This window comes from Colossoma macropomum, unplaced genomic scaffold (assembly GCF_904425465.1).
Source record: "Colossoma macropomum unplaced genomic scaffold, Colossoma_macropomum, whole genome shotgun sequence".
NCBI lineage: Eukaryota > Metazoa > Chordata > Actinopteri > Characiformes > Serrasalmidae > Colossoma > Colossoma macropomum.
The window spans coordinates 36,674,457-36,696,969 of NW_023494800.1; the positions used below are offsets into that span (position 1 = coordinate 36,674,457).

Genomic DNA, 22,513 nt, shown 5'->3' on the forward strand with positions numbered 1-22,513 from the left:
AAATGTCCCAAAATGACTTGGAAAAAAGTCTGGTTCCATTGACTTACATTAAAAGTAAAGCGTGTTTTTTCCTTCTCCTGTAAAGTTACCATTTTGAAGATGCAAGGTTTTGTTTCGATAGCAGCAATTTGTATGTATACAAATTTTCAAGATGTCCAGCATTCTGGACTTTTGGACTGAATGTAGTAAATGATGCTTTAATTAGTAGAATGGGCTCAAAACCATTATCACTTAAGATTTTTGTTTATTTTGTTGAAAGCAGACCCTTTATTTTGGAGTGACAATACGATGTTCTAAAAATTTGGGAATAATAATGTTTTTAGTACAGGGAGATTCACTTGAAAGAGGTCCCGAATATTCTGTAATAACTCTCACCAGGACGAAGCAATCTGAACCAAGCAACGTACAATGTGCTCCTCAAGATATGGAGCTTCGAACAAGCCGGCGAGGTAGGTGCCGGACAGCCGTCGCGGCGTTTAACCTCCGTTTGCAACTTCCGGGTGCATACCCCGCACCCCTTCATATGTCTGGCAGTAAACGGAGATCACTTCCAGCATCGCATGTAATGCAATCAAGTGCACACATGTCAAGATATGTAGTGTGTTTTTTTGGTTCAGATTGCTTCATCCTAACGGGAGTTACAGCAGAATATTCAGGGCCTCTTTTGAGTGAATCTCCCTGTATATATATCAGCATCATATATCATCAACATATCAACAGAGCCAAACAGAATGTGGCCTTACATTGCTGAAGCGATGACGAGCCAGCAGGAAAATCGGGGTGAAGCCATTCTTGACACATACAGTCTTAGATTGTTTCCTAAAAGACTGGCTGGCTGGGGCTCAATATAATCCTTTGTTCCTGTAAACTCATTCACGGTGGTCCGTTGTATTTAGACCACAGTAATGACCCTGTTGGGGTTTGTGCTCTGGGTTCTTTGTGAATAAAGCGTTAATATAGGAAACAATGAACGTTCCATTTAGATGCCTGGGGTTTACAGGCCTCTAGTCTTAAATGACCTCTCTCTGGGCAGCGCATGGACTCTGTAGGAGTGAATTAAACACTGGCCAATTGCATATGTCAGGCTGAGTGTTTATGCAGCTTGGCGCACCCAGTACAGCTTTTAAGTGTATTAAAAAATGCATTTTTTCTTATATGTAGTGCTGGAGTGGTGGATTGAATGGGGTCAGGTGTGTCTTGTGGAGGATCCGTTCACTCAGACCACCTGCAGAAGTGGTCAGGGACCAAGAATGACCCGTGACTATTACAGCTAGGCCTTCAATTTGGGCTTCGCCTGTCAAAACTCCACCAAAAATGAGGAAAAAAGCACCTCTAGGATTATTCTAATTCCTGCTAGCACCCCTACGGGACTCTAGTAGTATTTTAGCCCTAAGCTTAAAGCGATTCACCTGAACATTTTTAGGCTCTTCTAGATTAAACACAGACATTTGAAGCTTGTAAATAACATTTCATATTTTATGTGAAGCTTGTAACAGATATCATACTTTGTAGCAGTTCAGTAAAGAGTCCTGGCATAGATCTGTGTTCAAAACTGACTGAAACCTGGTTAGACTATGGCTCATATTCACAGTCAGGGATGTATCTAGAGCCTCCAGAAGGCCTACAGTGGCAAAATAGGTCCCACCCATTTAAAAATCAATGCAGGATTGGTTGATGCCACTGTCAGTTCCTAGATATGTTAGTTTATCTGACACATTAGGCCTTCTGTTCACCTCCTGAAGGCCTGACCAATAGGATACTTGGCTGTATCTGCCTAGATACCATGGAGAAAAAAATCTTGACTGGATTATTATCTTGTTGGGCGTTTTTTCGCAATGGTTTCCCAACAGCAGCTTGTAGCTACAGTGCTAAAACTTAAAAAGCAAACTTGAGATGCCAAACATTTGGGCTAAGGAAGAAAACTGGGTAAAATTAGCTTTAAGTATTATTATTAAAATACACCAATCAGGCATAACATTATGTCCATTTTATCAGCTCCACTTACTATATAGGTGCACTTTGTAGTTCTACAGTTACAGACTGTACTTTGTTAGCCCCCTTTTACCCTGTTCTTCAGTGGTCAGGACCCCCATGGACCCTCACAGAGCAGGTACTATTTGGGTGGTGGATCATTCTCAGCACTGCAGTAACACTGACGTGGTGGTGGTGTGTTAGTGTGTGTTGCGCTGGTCTGAGTGGATCAGACACAGCAGTGCTGCTGGAGTTTTTAAACACTGTGTCCACTCACTGTCCACTCTATTAGACTCTCCTACCTTGTCGGTCCACCTTGTAGATGTAAAGTCAGAGACGATAGCTCATCTGCTGCTGCACAGTTTGTGTTGGTCATCCTCTAGTCCTTCATCAGTGGTCACAGGACGCTGCCCACAGGACGCTGTTGGCTGGATATTTTTGGTTGGTGGACTATTCTCAGTCCAGCAGCGACACTGAGGTGTTTAAAAACTCCAGCAGCACTGCTGTGTCTGATCCACTCAGACCAGCACAACACACACTAACACACCACCACGTCAGTGTTACAGCAGTGCTGAGAATGATCCACCACCCAAATAGTACCTGCTCTGTGAGGGTCCATGGGGGTCCTGACCACTGAAGAACAGGGTAAAAGGGGGCTAACAAAGTATCAGAGAAACAGATGGACTACAGTCTGTAACTGTAGAACTACAAAGTGCACCTATATAGTAAGTGGAGCTGATAAGATGGACAATGAGAGTAGAAACAAGGAGGTGGTCAGAATGTTATGCCTGATCGGTGTATATATTGCATTATTATTGTAGTGTTTTTCTCGCAGATTAAACTTTAGGACGTGGGGTATTTATTGGGAAATGCAGCTTGCAAAAGTAATTCTGAAGTTACTGTAAGTGAAATTGTGGGGGTTAAATGTTTGTGGGTCCTCAGGGAAATGTGGAAATAGCAGTAATATGACTCATATAACTGTTCCAATTTTTTTTTTTTAGTTCTTTTCCCAAACTGTTGCAACACATTGAGTTTAGAGTCACACTTTATGCAGTCATCAGCCAAATGAGCCATGAGTAACACCCAAATTTGAAAAAGATTTTTTTAAAAAAAAAAGTACCACTACCAGTTTTTTCAACCTTGATGTTGCGTTTCTTCACTTTTCATTTCTTTTGATTGTTAATCTTGGCAAAAACTTAATGCAAGTGCAATGAAAATAATACCTTATTCTTCTCGGATGATTGTGTAATCCAGTATTTCAGAAGGTGATGGTTCATACTTGTCCCTCTCTCTCTCTCCAGGTCGATCTACATGCTGTTTGAGAAGGAGGTGGAGGTGAAAGGTATCCCAGCGTACCGGTACACCCCCCCACGCGAAGTACTGGCCAGCGCAAACAACAATCCGGAGAACGAAGGCTTCTGCCTCGACCAGAAGAAGTGCCTGGATGATGGAGTGCTAAACGTGGCAGTATGTCGCAAAGGTACAGCTCAGGTCACATAATTCATCATCGAATACTACCAGCACTCCTACTGCTGCCACTACTTCTACTACTGCTGCTACTACAAGTACTACTGCTGCTTCAACTGCTAAAATTGTTACTACTACAGCCAGCTCTGCTGCTAATAGTGCTACAACACTTACTACTACTGCTAGAACTGTTACTACTACAGTACTACTGCTACTCCTGCCACTACTGGTACTACAAGTACTACTGCTGCTACAGCTGCTAAAATTGTTACTACTACAGCCAGCTCTGCTGCTAATAGTGCTACAACACTTACTACTACTGCTAGAAATGTTACTACTACAGTACTACTGCTTCTACTACTCTTACCACTACTGCTACTACAAGTACTACTGCTGCTACAACTGCTAGAACTGTTACTATAACAGCCACCACTGCTGCTACTACGGCTACAACATTTACTACTACTGCTAGAACTGTTACTACTGCAGTACTACTGCTACTCCTACCACTACTGCTACCACCGTACTACTGCTACTCCTACCATTACTGCTACTACAAGTACTACTGCTGCTATAACTACTATAACTGTTACTACCACAGGTGCCACTGCTGTTACTGGTGCTGCAACTTTTACTACTACTTCTAGAATTGTTACTACTACCACTGCTACTGCTGCTGCAACTTTTGTCTACTACTACTCTTACCACTACTGCTACTACAAGTAGTACTTCTGCTACAACTGCTAGAACTGTTACCACTACAGCAGCCACACTGCTACTAGTGCTGCACAACTTTTACTACTACTGCTAAAACTGCTACTACTACAGTACTGCTGCTACTACTACCTCATCAGTACTGCTACTACAAGTACTACTGCTGCTACTAACTGCTGCTATTACTGCTACAACTGTTATCACTACAACTGTCACCGCTGCTACTAGTGCTACAACCTTTACTGCTACTGCTAAAACTGCTACTCCTACCACTACTGCTACTACAAGTACTACTGCTGCTCCATTGCTAGAACTGTTACTACTGCCACCACCACTGCTGCTACTAGTGCTACACAACTTTTACTACTACTGCTAAAACTGTTACTACTATACTACTACAAGTACTACTACTCCATCTGCTCCTGCTGCTACTCGTGCTCCAACCTTTGCTGCTACTTTACGAACTACTACTACTTTTCCTACCACTACTGCTACTACAGGTACTACTGCTGCTAGAACTGTTACTACAACAAACAACAGCTGATATTAGTGCTACGACTTTTACTACTGTTTCTAGAACTGCTATTACTACAGTACTACTGCTATTAGTACTCTTACTACAACTACTACTGCTGATATTATTGCTACATTTGCCACTACTACTAGTACTGCTGCTAATGTTCCTACTACAAGTACTGCTGCTAATGCAACTACTGCTATTGCTACATCTTCTACTACGACTGCTACTGCTAGTATTTGCACTACTAGTACTACTGCTACTATTACTACAGCTACAACTGCTGGTACTGCTACTTCTACTCCTACTCTTACTGCTGCAACAGTTATTGCTACTACTATGGCAAATATTGGTACTACCACTGCTACTGCTAATACAACTACTACAACTCCTACTGCTGCTCCTACTAGCCCTACTACAACTCCTACTGCTGCTCCTACTAGCCCTACTACAACTACTACTACTGCTACTGCTATTCCTACTACAACTACTGCTTCTGCTACAAGTACTGCTACTAATATGGCAACAACTGCTCCTACTACTACTACTAATATAACAACTACTGCTACTACAACTACTACTCCTACTGCTGCTCCTCCAACTCTACTACAACTACTACTGCTGCTACAAGTACAACTTCTAATACAGCAACTACTGGTACTACTACTTTTGCCAATATAACAACTATTGCTACTACTACCACAACGACTACTGCTATTCCTGCTACCACTACTGCCACTAACATAACAGCTACTGCTGCTCTTACAATTACTAGTAATGCTAACACAACTACTACATCTACAACCAACTTCTACTGCTGCAATTACTACAGCTAATACTACTCATTTATACTGCTACTTCTGCTACCTGTTAGCTCAGACTGATGACAGGCCTAACATACCTTAGATGCCCTCAGCTCTATGGTCAGCGTTTGGCTACAGAATGATGTTTATTGTTTTCCTTTTCTGCTGAGCCTCCTTAGACATGGACGGCGCAGCGTGCGCTGCCTGATATCTTTCAGAGCAATTAACAACATTTGAGTGGACCATTAACCTGCAGTCTGTGACCTCCGCGGCCGTAGTTATTTACTACACTCACAGCAGATCTGCTACTGGGTGTGTGGTGCAGGTCGCTGGTCATGGTAGCACATCAGATAAACTCCAGAAATCTGCCAGTTGTGCAGTCTGGTGTGAAAAAACACCTGCATTATTCATGTTGTGTCACTTACAAAGCTTGTTTACATTCACTATGTAATGTTGAGTTAAACTGCTGCGATGCAGAGCTGGAATGTTTTGTTGTAGCCAATAGAAACTAGGCCAACCAGAAATAGGACTGTCACGCTCATGATATTTTAGCTGACAAATTCATTTCCATGTAAAATATTGCGATTTGCGATCTCTTTTTTGTTTGTTTTAAGTAGCTGTTAATGTACAAGATTAAAAGTGGTGGAATTTTCAGATTAGCAGTCTTGCCTTCTAGCTACCGATACTTAGTAGCTCCCAACTGACCACAGGAACAACTCAAGCTTTAATAAACAAATGTTACTTACTGCCGTCCTCTGAAGGTGATATTGAAAACATCAAATAAACAAACATTACTGTGGCCGGTTAGTGGAAGCACAAGGTCAGATTTTCTAATAAACTGGCCAGTTAGTGGAAGCACAAGGTCAGATTTTCTAATAAACTGGCCAGTGAGTGGAAGCACAAGGTCAGATTTTCTAATAAACTGGCCAGTGAGTGGAAGCACAAGGTCAGTGTTTCTAATAAACTGGCCAGTGAGTGGAAGCACAAGGTCAGTGTTTCTAATAAACTGGCCAGTTAGTGGAAGCACAAGGTCAGTGTTTCTAATAAAGTGGCCAGTGAGTGGAAGCATAAGGTGAGTGTTTCTAATAAAGTGGCCAGTGAGTGGAAGCACAAGGTCAGTGTTTCTAATAAACTGGCCAGTTAGTGGAAGCACAAGGTCAGTGTTTCTAATAAAGTGGCCAGTGAGTGGAAGCATAAGGTGAGTGTTTCTAATAAAGTGGCCAGTGAGTGGAAGCATAAGGTGAGTGTTTCTAATAAAGTGGCCAGTGAGTGGAAGCATAAGGTGAGTGTTTCTAATAAAGTGGCCAGTGAGTGAAGCACAAGGTGAGTGTTTCTAATAAAGTGGCCAGTGAGTGGAAGCACAAGGTGGGTGTTTCTAATAAAATGGCCAGTTAGTGGACGCACAAGGTGGGTGTTTCTAATAAAGTGGCCAGTAAGTGAAAGTACAAGGTTGGTGTTTCTATTAAAGTGGCCAGTTAGTAGAAGCAGAAAGTCAGTGTTGCTAATAAAGTGGCCAGTGTTAGGTTATGCAGCTTGAATGATTTATTTGTATCTAAGATAGTGTTAATTACTCTCCCCTGAGAGCTGATACATGTGAATCTCTCTCTCTCTCTCTCTCTCTCTCTCTCTCTCTCTCTCTGTGTGTACACCCTCTAAACCTCGTCACCTGACACAGTAGTCCGGGCACATTTCTAATCTCCCACCTGCTGTGTGTGTGTGTGTGTTCCCATGTGCTAAGTTGTGACCTCAGAGTGTCATTAGCAGTGACCTCTCACAGGGCTTCTGTTAACCATTAGTGATCTCGTGCTGTTTAAGCTCCACACAGAGGCAGTGAAACTTACAATAAAGCTGAAAATGTCTTTCTGGAGTCAAAGTGAAAGTGACTGAAATTCCTCTAAAATGTGGAAAGAGTTTAATTTTAACTTCACTTCCCCACACTAGATGTAAAGTTAAATACATTAACCCTCTGTGGTCGGAGATCATCCTTTAAAGTCTCTTCATATAACATAATCCTCATGTTTCATATCTAAATGCTCCGTTATCTTCATCACTACTTTCCAAAACCTCTGCAGCAGCTTCAGCAGCTGTAAACTCTCAGCCCCTCTTCATAGGCTCATAACTCCGGAGATGAGTCTTGTATGATCTCGAGATAAGATGGAATGAAAAGGGTGACTCTACAGATTCAAGAAGTGTTTGAACTGGATTTCTGAGCTGGATCATCACAAAGATACAGACACAGATATAGAGACAGAGAATTGACGTACAGGAGGGTTCATGGACCCTGGAGGGTTAAACAAAAGGATGAGGTCCTAGGCGCCAACTACGGGGGAACGCTGGGTCGTTGCATCCCACCACACATCTATTTATATGTCATATTCTGTATGCATATATATATGTATGCATATATATATATATATATATATATATATATATATATATATATATATATGTATGAAATCCAAACAAACGCACACACACACATACATGCAGGCCTCTGTGTGATGATTGTGTCTCTGACTGGGTGTGTGTGTTAATCACACCAGCTGTGTTGTGGGGATACGGTGTAAACAGTTCTTTAACTGACATCCTGTCTACACTCATTTCTGTCCCCCCCTTTCTTTTCTACTTTTCTACTCTCTCTCTCTCTCTCTCTCTCTCTCTCTCTCTCTCTCTCTCTCTCTCTCTTTCTCTCTCTCTCTCTCTACTTCTTTTCCTTGTGCCTCGCTGTAGCACTGTGAGTTCCCCTGCTGTGGGACTAATAAAGGATTATCATCTCTCTGTCTGTTTTTCTCTTCTTTCTGTACTTCTTTAGTTTTTTCCTACTTTGTCTTTTCCTCTCCCTTTCCCTCTCTCTCTTTCTCTCTCTTTCTCCCACTTTATCTTCCGTAATTCTTCATCTGTCTCCCCTTCTCTGTGTTCCTTTTTACTCTCTCTTTCTGTTTCTCTTTTTCCTATTTTGTCTTTCTATCACTCTCTTTCTCGCTCTCTCTCTCTCCCACTTTGTTTCTATGTCCTCTCTGTTTCTTCTTTCTTCTCTTTCTTTCCCTCACATTTGTTTATTTCCCTTATTCTCTCTCTCTCTCTCTCTCTCTATTTTATTTTTCTTTCTCTCTATCTCTCTCCCACTTTATCTGCCCTATCTATTACTTTATCTCTGTCTCTGCTTCTCTACTTCTCTACTCTTTTTCCTACTTTGTCTCTCTCTCTCTATCTCTGTCTCTCTCTCTCCATTTTGTCTTTCCCTTTCTTTCTCTCTCTTTGCCTCTTTTTTCTCTCTCCTCTCCCTCTTTCTTCTCTTTCTTTCCCTCACGATTGTTTCTTTATTTCTCTTCTTTCTCTCTCTCTCTTTCTCTCTCTCTCTCTCTCATTCTCTCTCCTCTCCCTCTCTTTCTTCTCTTTCTCTCTCTCTTTCTCTCTCACTTTATCTCCCCTATTTATCTCTCCATCTTTTTTCTGTCTCTCTTCTACTCTCTCTCTCTCTCTCTCTCTCTCTCTCTCTCCGTCTCTGTTGTCAAACACACTTGTTGGAAAACGGTCACCTCTGTCCTACTGACTGAGTTAGCCCTGCTAGTGGACTCTAACTGCCTGCATATGATATGCATGTCCTTTATTTTAGTCTCATGACGGAAACAGTATGTCCTTAACGTGAGGAGTGGAGAGTCGTTCACCTTCAGACGTCCAGAGTCACTGCTGCTGTTTTGCTGTACTATTTAAACATAATTATGTAATTACATAATCAGTTATTAAAGTAGGTAATACATTACATTTCCATAACATTTCCATTCTGAGTCTGCACTTCTGACTCTTTTCTCTTTGTTTTAATGACAAAAAGTAAAAAAAACATGGCAAAACAGGTCAAGGGTGTTTTTTCTTTCTGCAAAACAAGACTGCACTCAACAATAACGTAAAATTTTATAATAACAGATAATAATAAATATTATCTTTCAAATTATTAACCATTTACTTAATGAAATCCAAAATAATTATTCATTGTTTTAATTGAAGAAACCTAAACGTTAAATAGATTTGGTTAATACTGATCTATTTATCTGATTCTCAGTTCATGAATTGTATAATTTGAAATATTAAGCATTTACTTATTTGCATGCAATCAAATCAAATCCTAATCATTATCATAATCCTAATCATAACTGTATTGTAATTGTCTATTATTGTAGTTATTTATTAATTTGCTACTTTGCAGTGCATAAACTTTCCCACAACATTTAGCTAATCATACTTTAACACGTGAATGATTATTGATTGGATTTCCAAATGAACTGCATAATGCATTGACAAGCATATATTGTACTACACCTAAATATAATATACTTATGAAAAGTATATGCAGAGCTTTAATTATTAATATGGCATTAAGTGAATGTTAAAAACTTCAAATGATAGAATTTATTACTGCAGAAGTAAAAATTGTATGATTATTAACAAATTAAAATGAATTAAAATCAAATTTACAGTGTAATAAATCACACAAATCTCTATTTAAAGTTTGGAATCTGCACTTTCTACAGAATTTTGCCACTTTTTTCAATGAGCTATGAATGAGAAATTATTATAAAATTAAAGTATGCCTTAGTTACCACTGGCCATAAATGCACAATTTATCAAGGGTTCTTTAATAAAGGAAATAGTTCTAGAACCAAGAGTTCTATGTATAGAACTCATTTGTATACTTAAAAGGTTCTTTGCATGGTGAAATTGTCCTTCAAACTGATGGAGAATGAGTTGTATATGGTTCTATAGAGCCCCAAAAAGGGTTCTGGTATTAAAATGTCAAGCTTGTTATAATAGCAGAACCCTTTTTGGTGCTGTATAGAACCATTTTCAAAAAGGTTTTATATAGAACTATATACAACGCAATCTTACCATTTTACCATGCAACCAACCATTTAAGCATGAAATGGTTCTATACAGAACTCATGGTTCTAATAAACCAGTGACTTCACTAAAGAACCCTTGAAGAACCATCTTTTTTAAGAATGTATTACTTCTAAGGCAAGTTGTGAAACTGTTCTATTAGTGTAGCTACCTTATTTTTCACTGCATTTCGTAATTATGGCTGAAATTTCCATTTGGGGAGCGGAAGTGTTGTTCATAACTGTTTTAGCAGTCACGGAAATCCTGCTCACTCGTTAAATTATTGTTTTGAATCTAAGGCATTCCTGGGACATTGGGCAGTTTATATCACTACAGCCGAGTGAAACTGAAACCATGGCAAGAACAGGAATGTTACGAGCATAAACGTCTCAAGAAAGAAAACAAACCCTGAAAAACAGCCCCAGCTCATCATCCCTCCACCAAATTTTACTGTTGGCTCTGTTCTCCTGACATCCACCAAACCCAGATTCATCATCAGACTGACAGATAGAGAAGCTGATTCATCACTCCAGAGAACACGGTTCCACTGATCCAGAGTCCAGTGGTGGCGCTTTACACCACTCCAGCCGACACTTGGCATTGAGCAAAGTGATATCAGGCTTGTGTGCTGCACTTGGCGGCCCCACTCTGTGAATTTGCATGGTCTACTGCTTCGTGGCTGAGCTGTTGTTGCTTCTAAATGCTTCCATTTTACAATAATAGCACTTACATTTGTCCGGGGCAGATCTAGCAGGGCTGATATGTCAGAAGCTAAATTGTGGCAAAGGTCACAGAGCTGGTCGGTGTGACCCATTCTACTGCCAGTGTTTGTCTATGGAAACTGCATGGCTATGTGCTTGGACTTATACATTTATCAACAATGGGTGTGGCTCAAACACACAACCTCAATGACTAAGGGGTGTGTCCACAAACTTTTGGCCATATTGTGTACGTCAGCAATCAATAGATGATAATCAAAACTCAATTTAAATTCAGAACACTCAATATGACCTCTATAGCCACTCTAGTAGTGGTGCCTTTTAAGTGTTAAGAGGGCATAAGTATTAGGGGGGGCATTTTCCTCTAATTCATAGTGTGGCGTGACACACTGTCATTCAGTGTGCTTGAGAAATCTGTGCATGTGTGTCAGATTGTTACTAACTTCCCTTGTTGAAGGTCATTGACCAGCTGTCACCTCTCCTGTGGCAGAGGAGGATCCTTGTCAGGCAACCATTGTGTATCTCTCACAAAGTTTCCACCCCCTTCTCTTCAGGTCGATGAACATTGTTGCACAGTTTTTACCCTTTAACTCAAATGCGTCAGGACATGTTTGGTGTGTGAAGATCATTTATATTTTTGCATGCAATTTTTTCACTGCACTGAAAGATTCTTATTTGAAACGTTCATCTATTAAATAGTAATTAAAGATTAGTTTTAGAAACAGTGCCAGCAGCTTTGCATCTTCCATCCCGTCTCCCCTCCAGTGGGCCACTGATGCAAACATTCAGTAGTTTGACCCTGTTGCTACCTGAGCTGCATCCCCTTGCATGCTTAGAGAACATTGGGCCTCGTTCACCAACCGTTCTTAAGAAGAAATTTCTTCTTAACCCCCACTTACGCAGTTTTGACGAAGGTTCTGACATTCACCAGTGTTTTCTTATGTGGGGTTTGTTCTTAGGTAAGAACAGAATCTACACACACTCAAGAGCACAAAGGTGAGAACAGTTCTGTGGTCTAACCCTGCGTTCATACCGGCAGCGACGTGATGCGACAAAGCAGCCGGAGGTCATTCGTTTTCAACAAGAGCTGGCGATTTCCGGCAACAGGAGGCAGTGCGAACGTTGCTGACGCTAAGTGGGCGGAGTCAGCGATGCAACAAAGTTGAGTTTAACTTTATGCAAATAAGGAGCAAAGCGCCGTGGCAGCTACCAATAGGAATTGAGCATTGAGCAGCGTAGCACGCACTTTATCTCTGCCACTGTGAAACCGTACTCTCTGTTTTTGGTTCCTACATAATTGTTTTTATTAGAGATGGAATAATGGCGGCGCTGCTTTCGTCACAAACAGACAGTAAACACAAAGAACCAATACTGTTTTCCTCACACACTGACTGCACAGACACAGGGATTAAATAAAAATAAGCACACAAGCGATTTCTCACCGGGAGTTTTAATTTTTACCGAACGCATCTGATTTGTGCTTGGCTTCAGTGAAACCATGGCAACCAATGGTCAGTTGGAGTTCAGAAACGCCCACAGGTGATGAGCGATCAGCGATTTGGGCAGCAAGAGGTGAAAAGTGGCTGCCAGTGTGAACGCAGGGTTAGGACATCATGAATCTGACGGAAACCTTTTCTTAGGACGTTCCTCGAGAACACATTAAAGAACAAACTCAGGAAGATATCGGAGAATGAGGCCCATTACTTTTACCAGCAGCAGCCAGCGTTGCCAGATCTGTACCGCGAATGCGTAAGCAGTTTATGGCAGTTAAAAATCATGGTTGGTTTTGGTCGGTTGCCATGCTGTCATACATGTTTCACATCTGTGAAAACATAGAACTTTAATGGGCCTGTAAGTGCAACAATAACAACAACATGAACAAAGCTGGGCGAAATATAGGCTCAGTCGCAAATGGCTTCCTGCTTCCTGTGTAGTGCGCACTGTTTATCATTATATAATGGCTTCTACACACGAACAGCAAAATAAAAGACATTTATAATCAGTCAAAGCTGCGCGACATCCTGTCTAACATTTGGTGCACCATTTGGGTGTAGAAGCCATAGTTTCATGACCTGTGCAGTGCACTATATAGGAAGGAAGGAGCCATTTGGGATTCAGCCACAGACATGCTCTCATTGCTAAGCCAGAATGATAGTAACGTTGAGCAAGTTTGGTTGCCCTTCTCGTCTCCCTGCGCTCCAAACTGGATGTTTCCACCAATAGAAAGGAACTTAACACTAGGTAGTGTTAAACTAGGAAAGAGAATGATACTCTTAGTGTTTTCAGCATTAAACACTCCAAGCTGGTCTGGTAAAGTGATGTCATAAAAAGAGTTGCTCGACAAAAAATGATGTAAAAGAGGCTGGATGTGTGTCTGCTAGAGCGTCGTAGACTTTGTCGCGTACATCAAAATCTTTAAGAGGGCGCAGACGCTGTCGCGCACTCTGATCGCATAGAAACTCAAAGTTCTATGTTCTGGATTGTTGCTGTGGTCACGGTGTGCTGCTCCACTACCTTCAGAAACAGAACAGGTTGCCAGCTATTCAGACCTACGATCAGTATACGTTCATAAGACAATTTGTTTTTATTTTCAAACCTTTTTCCGTGACTGTGTTTACTTTAAAAAGTAGTCCAAGCAGAAAACGCACCTGCCACAGTGTGATTTCCCCACGCACTGCACTTTCAGACTAACCGTTATTTTTGGGAAAACCACGAATCTGGCAAACCTGCGTGATGGAGAAAAAGCTGGTGAGTGAAACACAACAGGTGTGGAAAACAAGTAGCATTTCTGGTTGCCGTAGCGACTCTGCAGCTTAAAATCCTGCTGTTAATGCAGTTTCACTGTAGCAGCTGTTTCTAGTTCTGTGTATGCAGAGAAACAGATGGACTACAGTCTGTAACTGTAGAACTACAAAGTGCACCTATATAGTAAGTGGAGCTGATAAAATGGACAAGTGTAGAAACAAGGAGGTGGTCAGAATGTTATGCCTGATCAGTGTATATGCATTAGTTTATACATTAGCTCACCAGCCCAAAACCCTAGCAGCCCACTGGGAATTCTCCCGACTCTCCTGATTGCCCTCCCCAGCGTTGGCCCAGTCATGGTGTATAAGAAGAACAAGAGTTTTGTTTTTAATTCATGCGAAGAAAATTCAACAGAATTCCTAACAGCACCTTTGCTTGTAGCCACCAGTTAGTGCTGTGCAAACCTGCCTGGACAAAATGGACAGGATTCGGCCTTTGAGATGGCTGCTACTACTGTTATTAGCTATGCTAACATACTTTTGTCCATGTTTAAAGACAACAGTGTGTCATACAATGTCAGTACAGCAAGTATATTTGAGCTTACTTACACGGTTTGAGGCATGTATGTCATGATTCAGGCATGCAATTAGCTCCAGTGCTAATTAGTGGGGTTTAAATTTCCATTACTTCTTAGCTACATTAGTTTTTTTGTGATTGATTTACTTTACAAACACGCATATTTAAAGATTTAGTTAATAGTTGAGAGGAAAAAATACTGACACATACAGTAAGGTAGAATGCAGAGCAGAAAATTAAAAAAAGAAATTAAAAATAATAATATATGTATAATGATCTAAATAATAATGAACAATAATAATAAAAAATAATAAAAATAAAGAAAGAAAAATAAATTTAAATAATAATAGTAATAATAAAAATAAAAAAGGTGTGTGTGCTGGCAGCACTGGGGCAAAAACAGAGAAAAAGAGAAAGAAAATTCTGTCAGAAGAAATGGAGCTGTGTGCACACGATCTAAAAACGACTGCCATCCTTTAGTGAGTTTTTTTTGTCCGAGCCACGTAGATGTCTAATCTTTTCTAGGTTCATTAAGAGAGTCTAGAAGCATCAAACATGTCCTGGCTGGTCAGTTACATTTGGGGTAAGAGGGAAAACTGTGTACATCAAAATGTATCACTTTAAAGTCTGTCAGGCCTCCTGAAGAAAAGACTGCATTTCTGTCCGGAATTAGCAGGACTGTCCTGTATTCCTGAGATTAAACTGTTGACCATCTTTGGTTTGGGCACACAAACCTTACGTAACAAAATAGGAATAAATTGTGGATAAATGGAGGAGGTCACTCCAGGTCATAGGATGTGACCAAAGTACTAGTCACCATCTTGGTGGGGTGTCACAGGGGACATGATGCGCCAAAAGCAGTGGGCTTTGGATATTTTTGTAAGATCTTTTGCAATGTGGCAGTGATGTTGACTGTATGGCAAGAGGTTAAGTGGCTTAAAGAGAGAGAGAGAGTTTATTTTTGACCCTTAACTTCATATGTGTTATTGAGTTGACTTGGCAAAGCTACTGTTCTTCATTTTATTATTCTACTCAGACTCACATACGTACTACCTATACACACACGCACCTTAGCAACAGCCTAGCAACACCTTACCACCACCTGGGATAACATAGGAACAGCTTAACACCTTAGAAAACACTGGGATACTATAGCAATGATCTGGCAACAACTTAGCAACCATTGGAATACTAGCTAGAACGTAGCATCACCTTAGCAACCACCTGGAATACCTTACCAATGGCCTAGCTGCCCTTTAGCAATCACATGGCATAACATAGCGACAGCTTAACAACACCTTGGTAACCACTTAGGATAACAAAACTATGACCAAGCAGCACCTTTACAACCACCTAGGATACCATAGCAACGGACAAGCAGCACCTTAGCAACCACCTGCAATTACATAGCAAAGGCTTAACCACACCTTAATAACCACCAAGGAAATAACAGCAATGGCCGTGCAACATCTTAGCAACCACATGGGACAACATAGCAACAGCTTAACATCTTAGGAACCACCTGGGATACCATAGCAACGACCTGGCAACACCTTAGCAACCACTTGGAATGGAAGCAACAGCCTAGCATCACCTTAGCAACCACTTTGAATACCTTAGCAATGGCCCAGCAACCCCTTAGCAATTACCTGGCATAACATAGTGACAACTTAACAACATCTAGGTAACCATCTGGGATAACATAGCAACGGCCAAGCACCACCTTAGCAACCACCTGGGATAACATAGCAAAGGTTTAACAACATTTTAATAACCACCCGGGGCATAGCAAGGCAATGGCCATGCAGCACAGTAGCAACCACCTGGGATAACATAGCAACAGCCTAACAAATTAGCAACCACTTGGGATAAAATAGCAATGACCAAGCAACGCCTCTGCAACCACATGGTATAACATAGCAATGGCTGTCCAGCACCTTAGCAACCACCTGGGATACCTTAGCAATGGCCTGGCAACCCCTTGGCAATCACCTGGCATAACGTAGCGAAGGCGTAACAACTCCTTAATAACCACCTGGGATACAACAAAGCAATGGCCATGCAGCACCTTAGCAACCACCTGGGATAGCATAGCAATGGTCATCCATCACTTTAGCAACCATTTGGGATATCATAACAACAGCTTAACACCTTAGCAACCACCTGGGATAACACAGCAATGACCAAGCAACGCCTTTGCAACCACCTAAGATGCCATAGTAATTGCCATGCAGCACCTTAGCAACCACCTGGGATACCTTAGCAATGACCAAGCAATGCCTTTGCAACCATCTAAGATACCATAGCAATTGCCGTGCAGCACCTTAGCAACCACCTGGGATAACATAGCAACTGCTTAGCAACAACATTCCATAGCGACGGCTTTGTCAGCTGAACTTCGTTCACAAACCTTTCCTGTCTAGCTTTATATCTCTGAATAAATATTAATAATGAAACTGTGGCATAATTGCACTAGTGTGCAGATCAAACATGACAGATTTTATCCATTTGTAATGTAACTGTGTCAGTTTATTGTCATGTTATCATATTATGACAGGTGCCATAAAGTTTGACATAACGACAACTAACTAGAGTAGATTTAGCAAAAATTAGCATTTGACGAAGGCTGCCATGATATCAAACTTTATCACATCTATCATGGCAGTTGATGTAATGGTAACATGACAACTCACGACAGCATACGAGATCCTCCATGACATGCTTATGGCATGGTTATGTCACTGATGTGTAGCAGGACTGAAGTTTACAGACATCTTTAGTTCGTGTTGCTTTTCAGACTACCTGCGTCAGAGTTCCTTTGAGGCCCACTTCTTCAGAAAGTCTCGTTCTGTGTCTTTTGGTGCTTCAGGGTTGAACGGCAGCGTTCTCACTTGTTCTAACAGAACAGTTGCACCAAGGTTTCTTTCAGTGAAACTAAACCTGCCAAGTTTTAACACACCCCTAAAGTCACAGGTACTTTTCAGGCTCAGGTCTCAGTTTCATGCCTGTGCAGAACTCTAATCTGCTTCAGGCTAAAAAATAGAAACATTGCACAACGTTTAGATGGATTTGTTTATATTCTTCGCTGATAACCTTTCCTCATCCTCTCCTCCAGGTGCTCCTGTCATAGTCTCCTTCCCTCATTTCCACCTGGGTGACCAGAAGTACGTGGACGCCATAGAGGGACTGAAGCCGATTCACGACCAGCACCAGACCTTCTTGGACCTGAATCCCGTAAGCAGCCCAATAGGGCCACTTCTATTATGTAAATAATTAACACAACCCAATATAGTCTGCCAGCCAAGACATCTGTGGTGTCCTTCGAGTCGTTATGTACTCTCAAATGTACTTTCTAAAGCTCTCTGAAAACAGTGGCAGCCAACTTGAAGCCTCTGAGGTTACTTAGCTCAACATGGTTTGAGGCGAGTGTGTGTTGATTCAGGCATGCCATGCTAATTTGTGTGTACATACACCAATGAGCCAAAACATTATGACCACCCAAAGATGAAGTAAATGACCCTGATTGTCTTGTAACAATGACAGGTCAAGGTCAGGGATAAATTAGTAAGCCAACAGTTGGTTCTCGTAGTCGACAAGTTGAATGCAGGAGAAGTTGGCAGGCGTGAAGACCTGACTGAACAAACTGTTATAGCCAGGCGACTCAGTCAGAGGAAATGGCATGGCTTGTGGGGTGCTTTCCGGTCAGCAGTGGTGTGTACCTACCAGCTGCGGGTCCAAGCAGGGGCAAACCTTGAACTCATCATTGCACAAGGGCAACGAAGGCTGTCCTGTCTGGTCTGAGGCTACTATGGCACAAATCACAGTGTATATGCTGCTGCGTATGGGGCTGCCCATACTGACCCCTGTCCACTGTCGTAAGCGTCTGCAATTGGCATGCAAGTGTCAGAACTCGACCTTGGAGCGATGGAAGTTCGACCGAGGAGTCCCACTTTCTTTTACATCACTTGGATGGCTGGGTGTTTCCCTGGGGAAGTGATGGCACCAGGATGCACTGTAGAAAGAAGACAAGGTGGTGGAGGGAGTGTGATGCTCTGGCCCAGAGGTCACAAACCAAATGTTAAAAAGAGCCATTTTGTCCTTTCAACCAAAATCAAACCACCTCAGGAGCCACAACACTTTATATCCATTTTAACATATTGACTGTAAATATGTCTCAGTATGTGCTGATGTAAGATCTATAACCTGAGATGAAAAAGGCAGTGCAATAAAATGACTGTACAAGGAGGCACAGGTAACAGCATATCATGACAATACTGAATAAATATGTGCAGATATTGGTACTGAAATAAAGTGTCTAGGTGTGGAGTGTCCAGATGTGCAAGATGTGCGATAGGGGGGTACAGAAAGTGCAATATGTACAGTAAGGTGTCCACATGTGCAGATGGATAAAATAAACCTAAACCTATGATTTAACATGAGATGTAGTCTCATCTCTCCTCTTCTCTCCTCTCTTCAGAACAGAAGAGTTTCTTGTAAAATGTCTCTCAGCATTCGACTTTAAACGAGGCTGAAGTCGCTTCTCATTCACCAGCCTCTTGTTCAAATTTCCCCGTTCCACCTTAAATGGCGCCTGAGGCGGCAGAATGTAACTGCTGCACCATTTAAGGTGGAATGGAAGAATTCGAATGAGAAGCGACTTCAGCTACGCAACTTTTTAGTGTTTGTCAGTTTCTCGTTGCAGATTAAACGTATCAGGAAACCAGCTGGAGTGATTATAAACACAAATAAGTCCATATATCTCCAAATTATTGATGTTCATCTTAAATCTCTCTCTTTGTTGTTTCGTTAGCTACTAACTAGGCCAGAGTGTTGTCTGTGTTGCTATGGTGACCAGCAGTCTGCGCTGATCTTCAGGGTTAAAGGGTGAATCAGCAGTTCTACATTAACTCCACAGTTTAAGACCATTTAGTGTTAAACTGTGTTGAACGATCAGCAGAGCTTTATTTTACTGTAAAGGAGGATTATTTTATTTTTACCTACAAATCTGATTCACCGCAACATCACAGTAAAAGAGCGCATGCTGCTGGAGCCGCAGGTTGCCGACCCCTGCTCTGGGTGATGTTCTGGTCTGGGCATTCATAATTTGGCACAAGCCACCTACCTACACATCATTGCAGACCAGGTACACTCCTTCATAGTGATGGCATTCCTTGATGGCAGTGGCCTCTTTCAGCAGGATAGTGACCTGCCACACTGCACACATTGTTCAGGAATGGTTTGAGGAACGTGACGAAGACAAAGTTTTGTCACACACTTCTGTAACCTAAGAATAGCTCCGCCAGTTTGCACTGAAGTCTCGGTAGTTACTGAATAAAGAGCGTAGTATGTAAAACCCTGGGATTTTAAGGGGTTAAAGGATCTGCCGCTAATGTCTTGGTGCTGGATACCACAGGGCACTTTAAGAGGTCTTGTAGAGTCCGTACCTCAGCAGGTCGGAGCTGTTTTGACGGCACATGGAGGACCAGCAGCATATTGGGCAGGTGCTGTTCTTGTTTTGGGTCATCAGTGTTTACATTTCTTCTTAGCCACATTGGCCTCGTAGCTTCAGTGCGAAAACTAAAGCAGCGAAGTTTAGACACCAGATATGTCTCGGCTGATCGCTACATTTGGGGTAAAGTGAGTGAAAATTTTCCTTAACTGTTTGTTTAGCTCATAGTAACAATGTTCGGTAGCGAGTGCAAGTGCCATTGTGCCCCAGCTGCTGACCCTGCGCCCTCATCACCCATCATTACTTTCACTTAACAGACGAGGACCATATCTTCGTCCAGAACCTCGTCATATTTGCTCATTTCTCCGTCCCTGACCTGCACAAGCAAGAGACATGGCTGTGATCTGTGACATTACAGATAGCTCGTTAAGTGAGCGCCATGATTTGGGATTGATTTCGTTTAATATTGTTGAATAACAATTACCATTTTGAATGAAGCACCAGTTTTTATGGCCAAAGCAGGTTTAATAAACCGACAAGCAGTAGAGATACGACCTCTGAGAGGCCCGTTTAGCACCCCCCCCAGTGGCCACAGACCCCAGTTTAAGAACCACTGGTTTAAATCATAATGAGTTTTTTTTTTAATTCTGGCAACTTTTCAGTGCCAGAATGTAACCCTGTGAAGCACCTTCTTGCGCCCTCTAGTGGTGACTGTATAGTCGCACAGGAAAAGAAGCACAGTGGCCGCTGTCTCTGGTTAAACTGGTTCCAAATATTTTGATTCACATTATTTCATCAGATGGAAGATGAAGACAGATTGTCAGGGTTTATTTTCCGTAGAGCTTTTGTTTTACTTCCTTTATTGAATTTTTTTTTCTGTAGTTGTTCTGTTGTGCGTTTGAAGTTCCTTCGGAATGAAAGCTATTTGTGTGTGTGGCTGTGTGTATTTCAGACTACCGGTGTGCCAGTCCGTGCCTGCAAAAGAGCCCAGATAAACATTCTGCTTGAAAGAGTGCCGGGCTTTCCGTAAGTACACGCCTTTTCACAGCTCCGCCCTTTGGTTCTACATGCTGTGCTGTTTTGTGCCAGCACTTTATCTTATTTATGAAATCAGTGTTTTGGCACAAGCATTGTGTGCATCTTTAACTCTCTGTAGGGTCTCAAGGATGATGAAGGCATGCACCTTTTGGGGTTGTGGGAATATTTGGCTGCTCAATAATAAAAAAGAAGCATAATAATAATAAAATATACAGAGAATGTTAAAAGATTTTTTTTTAATTGTTTCGTGGAAATCTACTGTACTCTACACTCGTGAAAAAGATGGTTCTTTATGGGTTCTTTAGTAAAGACGTTGGTTCTACATAGAAGCATGAACACTCAAAGACTCCTTTGCATGTTTAAATGGTTCTTTGCATCAGGAAATAGTTCTTTCTGTATACTCCTAAAAAAGATGGTCCTTCAAGGTTCTTTAGTAACACAATGGTTCTGTATAGAAGCATGAACACTCAGAGAACGATTTCCATGCTTAATGGTTCTTTGCATGGTGAAATAGTTCTTCACATTGTTGGGGAATGTGCTGTAGATGGTTATTTATAGAACCTTTTTGAAAAGGGTTCTATATAGCACCAAAAAGGGTTCTTCTATTGTTACAAGCTTGACATCGTAACAATGGAAGAACACTGTTTGGTGCTATATAGAACCCTTTTCAAAAAGGTTCAAAATAGAACCATCTACAGCACATCATCCATCATTTTGAAGAAGACCCATTTAATGATGCAAAGAACGCTGTGATCATGCAGAGTGTTCATGGTTCTATATAGAACCATTTTCTTTACTAAAGAACCCTTGAAGAACCATCTTTTTTAAGAGTGTAGAACCTTTTTGAAAAGGGTTCTATATAGAACCAAAAAGGGTTCTACACTCTTAAAAAAGGCTTCTATCATAACAATAGCAGAACCCCCTTTGTTGTTCTATAGAACCCTTTTCAAAAAGGTTTTGTATAGAACCATATACAATTCTCCTTCGATCTGAAGAACTGTTTCACCATGCAAGGAACCATACATGCATGAGAAAAGGTTCTATGTAGAACTCATGGTTCTAAATAGAACCGTTTCCTAGAACCATCTTTTTTTAAGAGTGCACTCTTCTGTATTTTTGAAAAGTATACTTTTAAAGTAACACATTTTAATTATACTTTGTTATTCTGTGAGGATGTACGCTTGAGTAAATGTATTTCCTAACACACTTAAACAAAAGCATGTCAACTTAAGTGTATGATTTAAAAGTGCATTTTAAATCAATGACTTTTAAAGTGTGCTTTAGTACATTTTAGGTGCAATATAACTCAAACTCAGGCTACGAATATGGGCTTCCCTATACATTTAAAAACGTTTCAAGTGTAGAACTTGCATCTTAACAGTTACTTAAGTTAACTTCACTGCAACATTTTTAGAACAAAATAACATTTATGGGCATCAAAGACGTATTTCTACATTACTTATATATAACTTAAGCATATACAAGTTGTGTTTAGTTATTCCTAATAATATATTTGTGTATACTTAATTATGTCTTATAAAAGTTCACTTAAGTATATTTAGTGATATTGAAATCTAATTTAAAATGCTGTTAAGTGCATTTTAGCTTAATAAGTAGCACTGATGTGTACATCAGTACA

The 22,513-nt window shown here is 41.1% G+C and overlaps 1 protein-coding gene across 1 annotated transcript in view; it reads left to right on the top strand.

Moving 5' to 3' along the window:
• The window catches only part of scarb2b (scavenger receptor class B, member 2b), a 77,764-nt gene that overhangs the window by 41,410 nt on the left and 13,841 nt on the right, over window positions 1-22,513 (top strand). Inside the window, exons 7-9 of the mRNA XM_036587771.1 lie at window positions 3,273-3,451; window positions 17,503-17,621; window positions 20,789-20,862. Coding sequence (XP_036443664.1) covers window positions 3,273-3,451; window positions 17,503-17,621; window positions 20,789-20,862 — 372 coding nt within the window. The remainder of the gene's footprint in view (window positions 1-3,272; window positions 3,452-17,502; window positions 17,622-20,788; window positions 20,863-22,513) is intronic.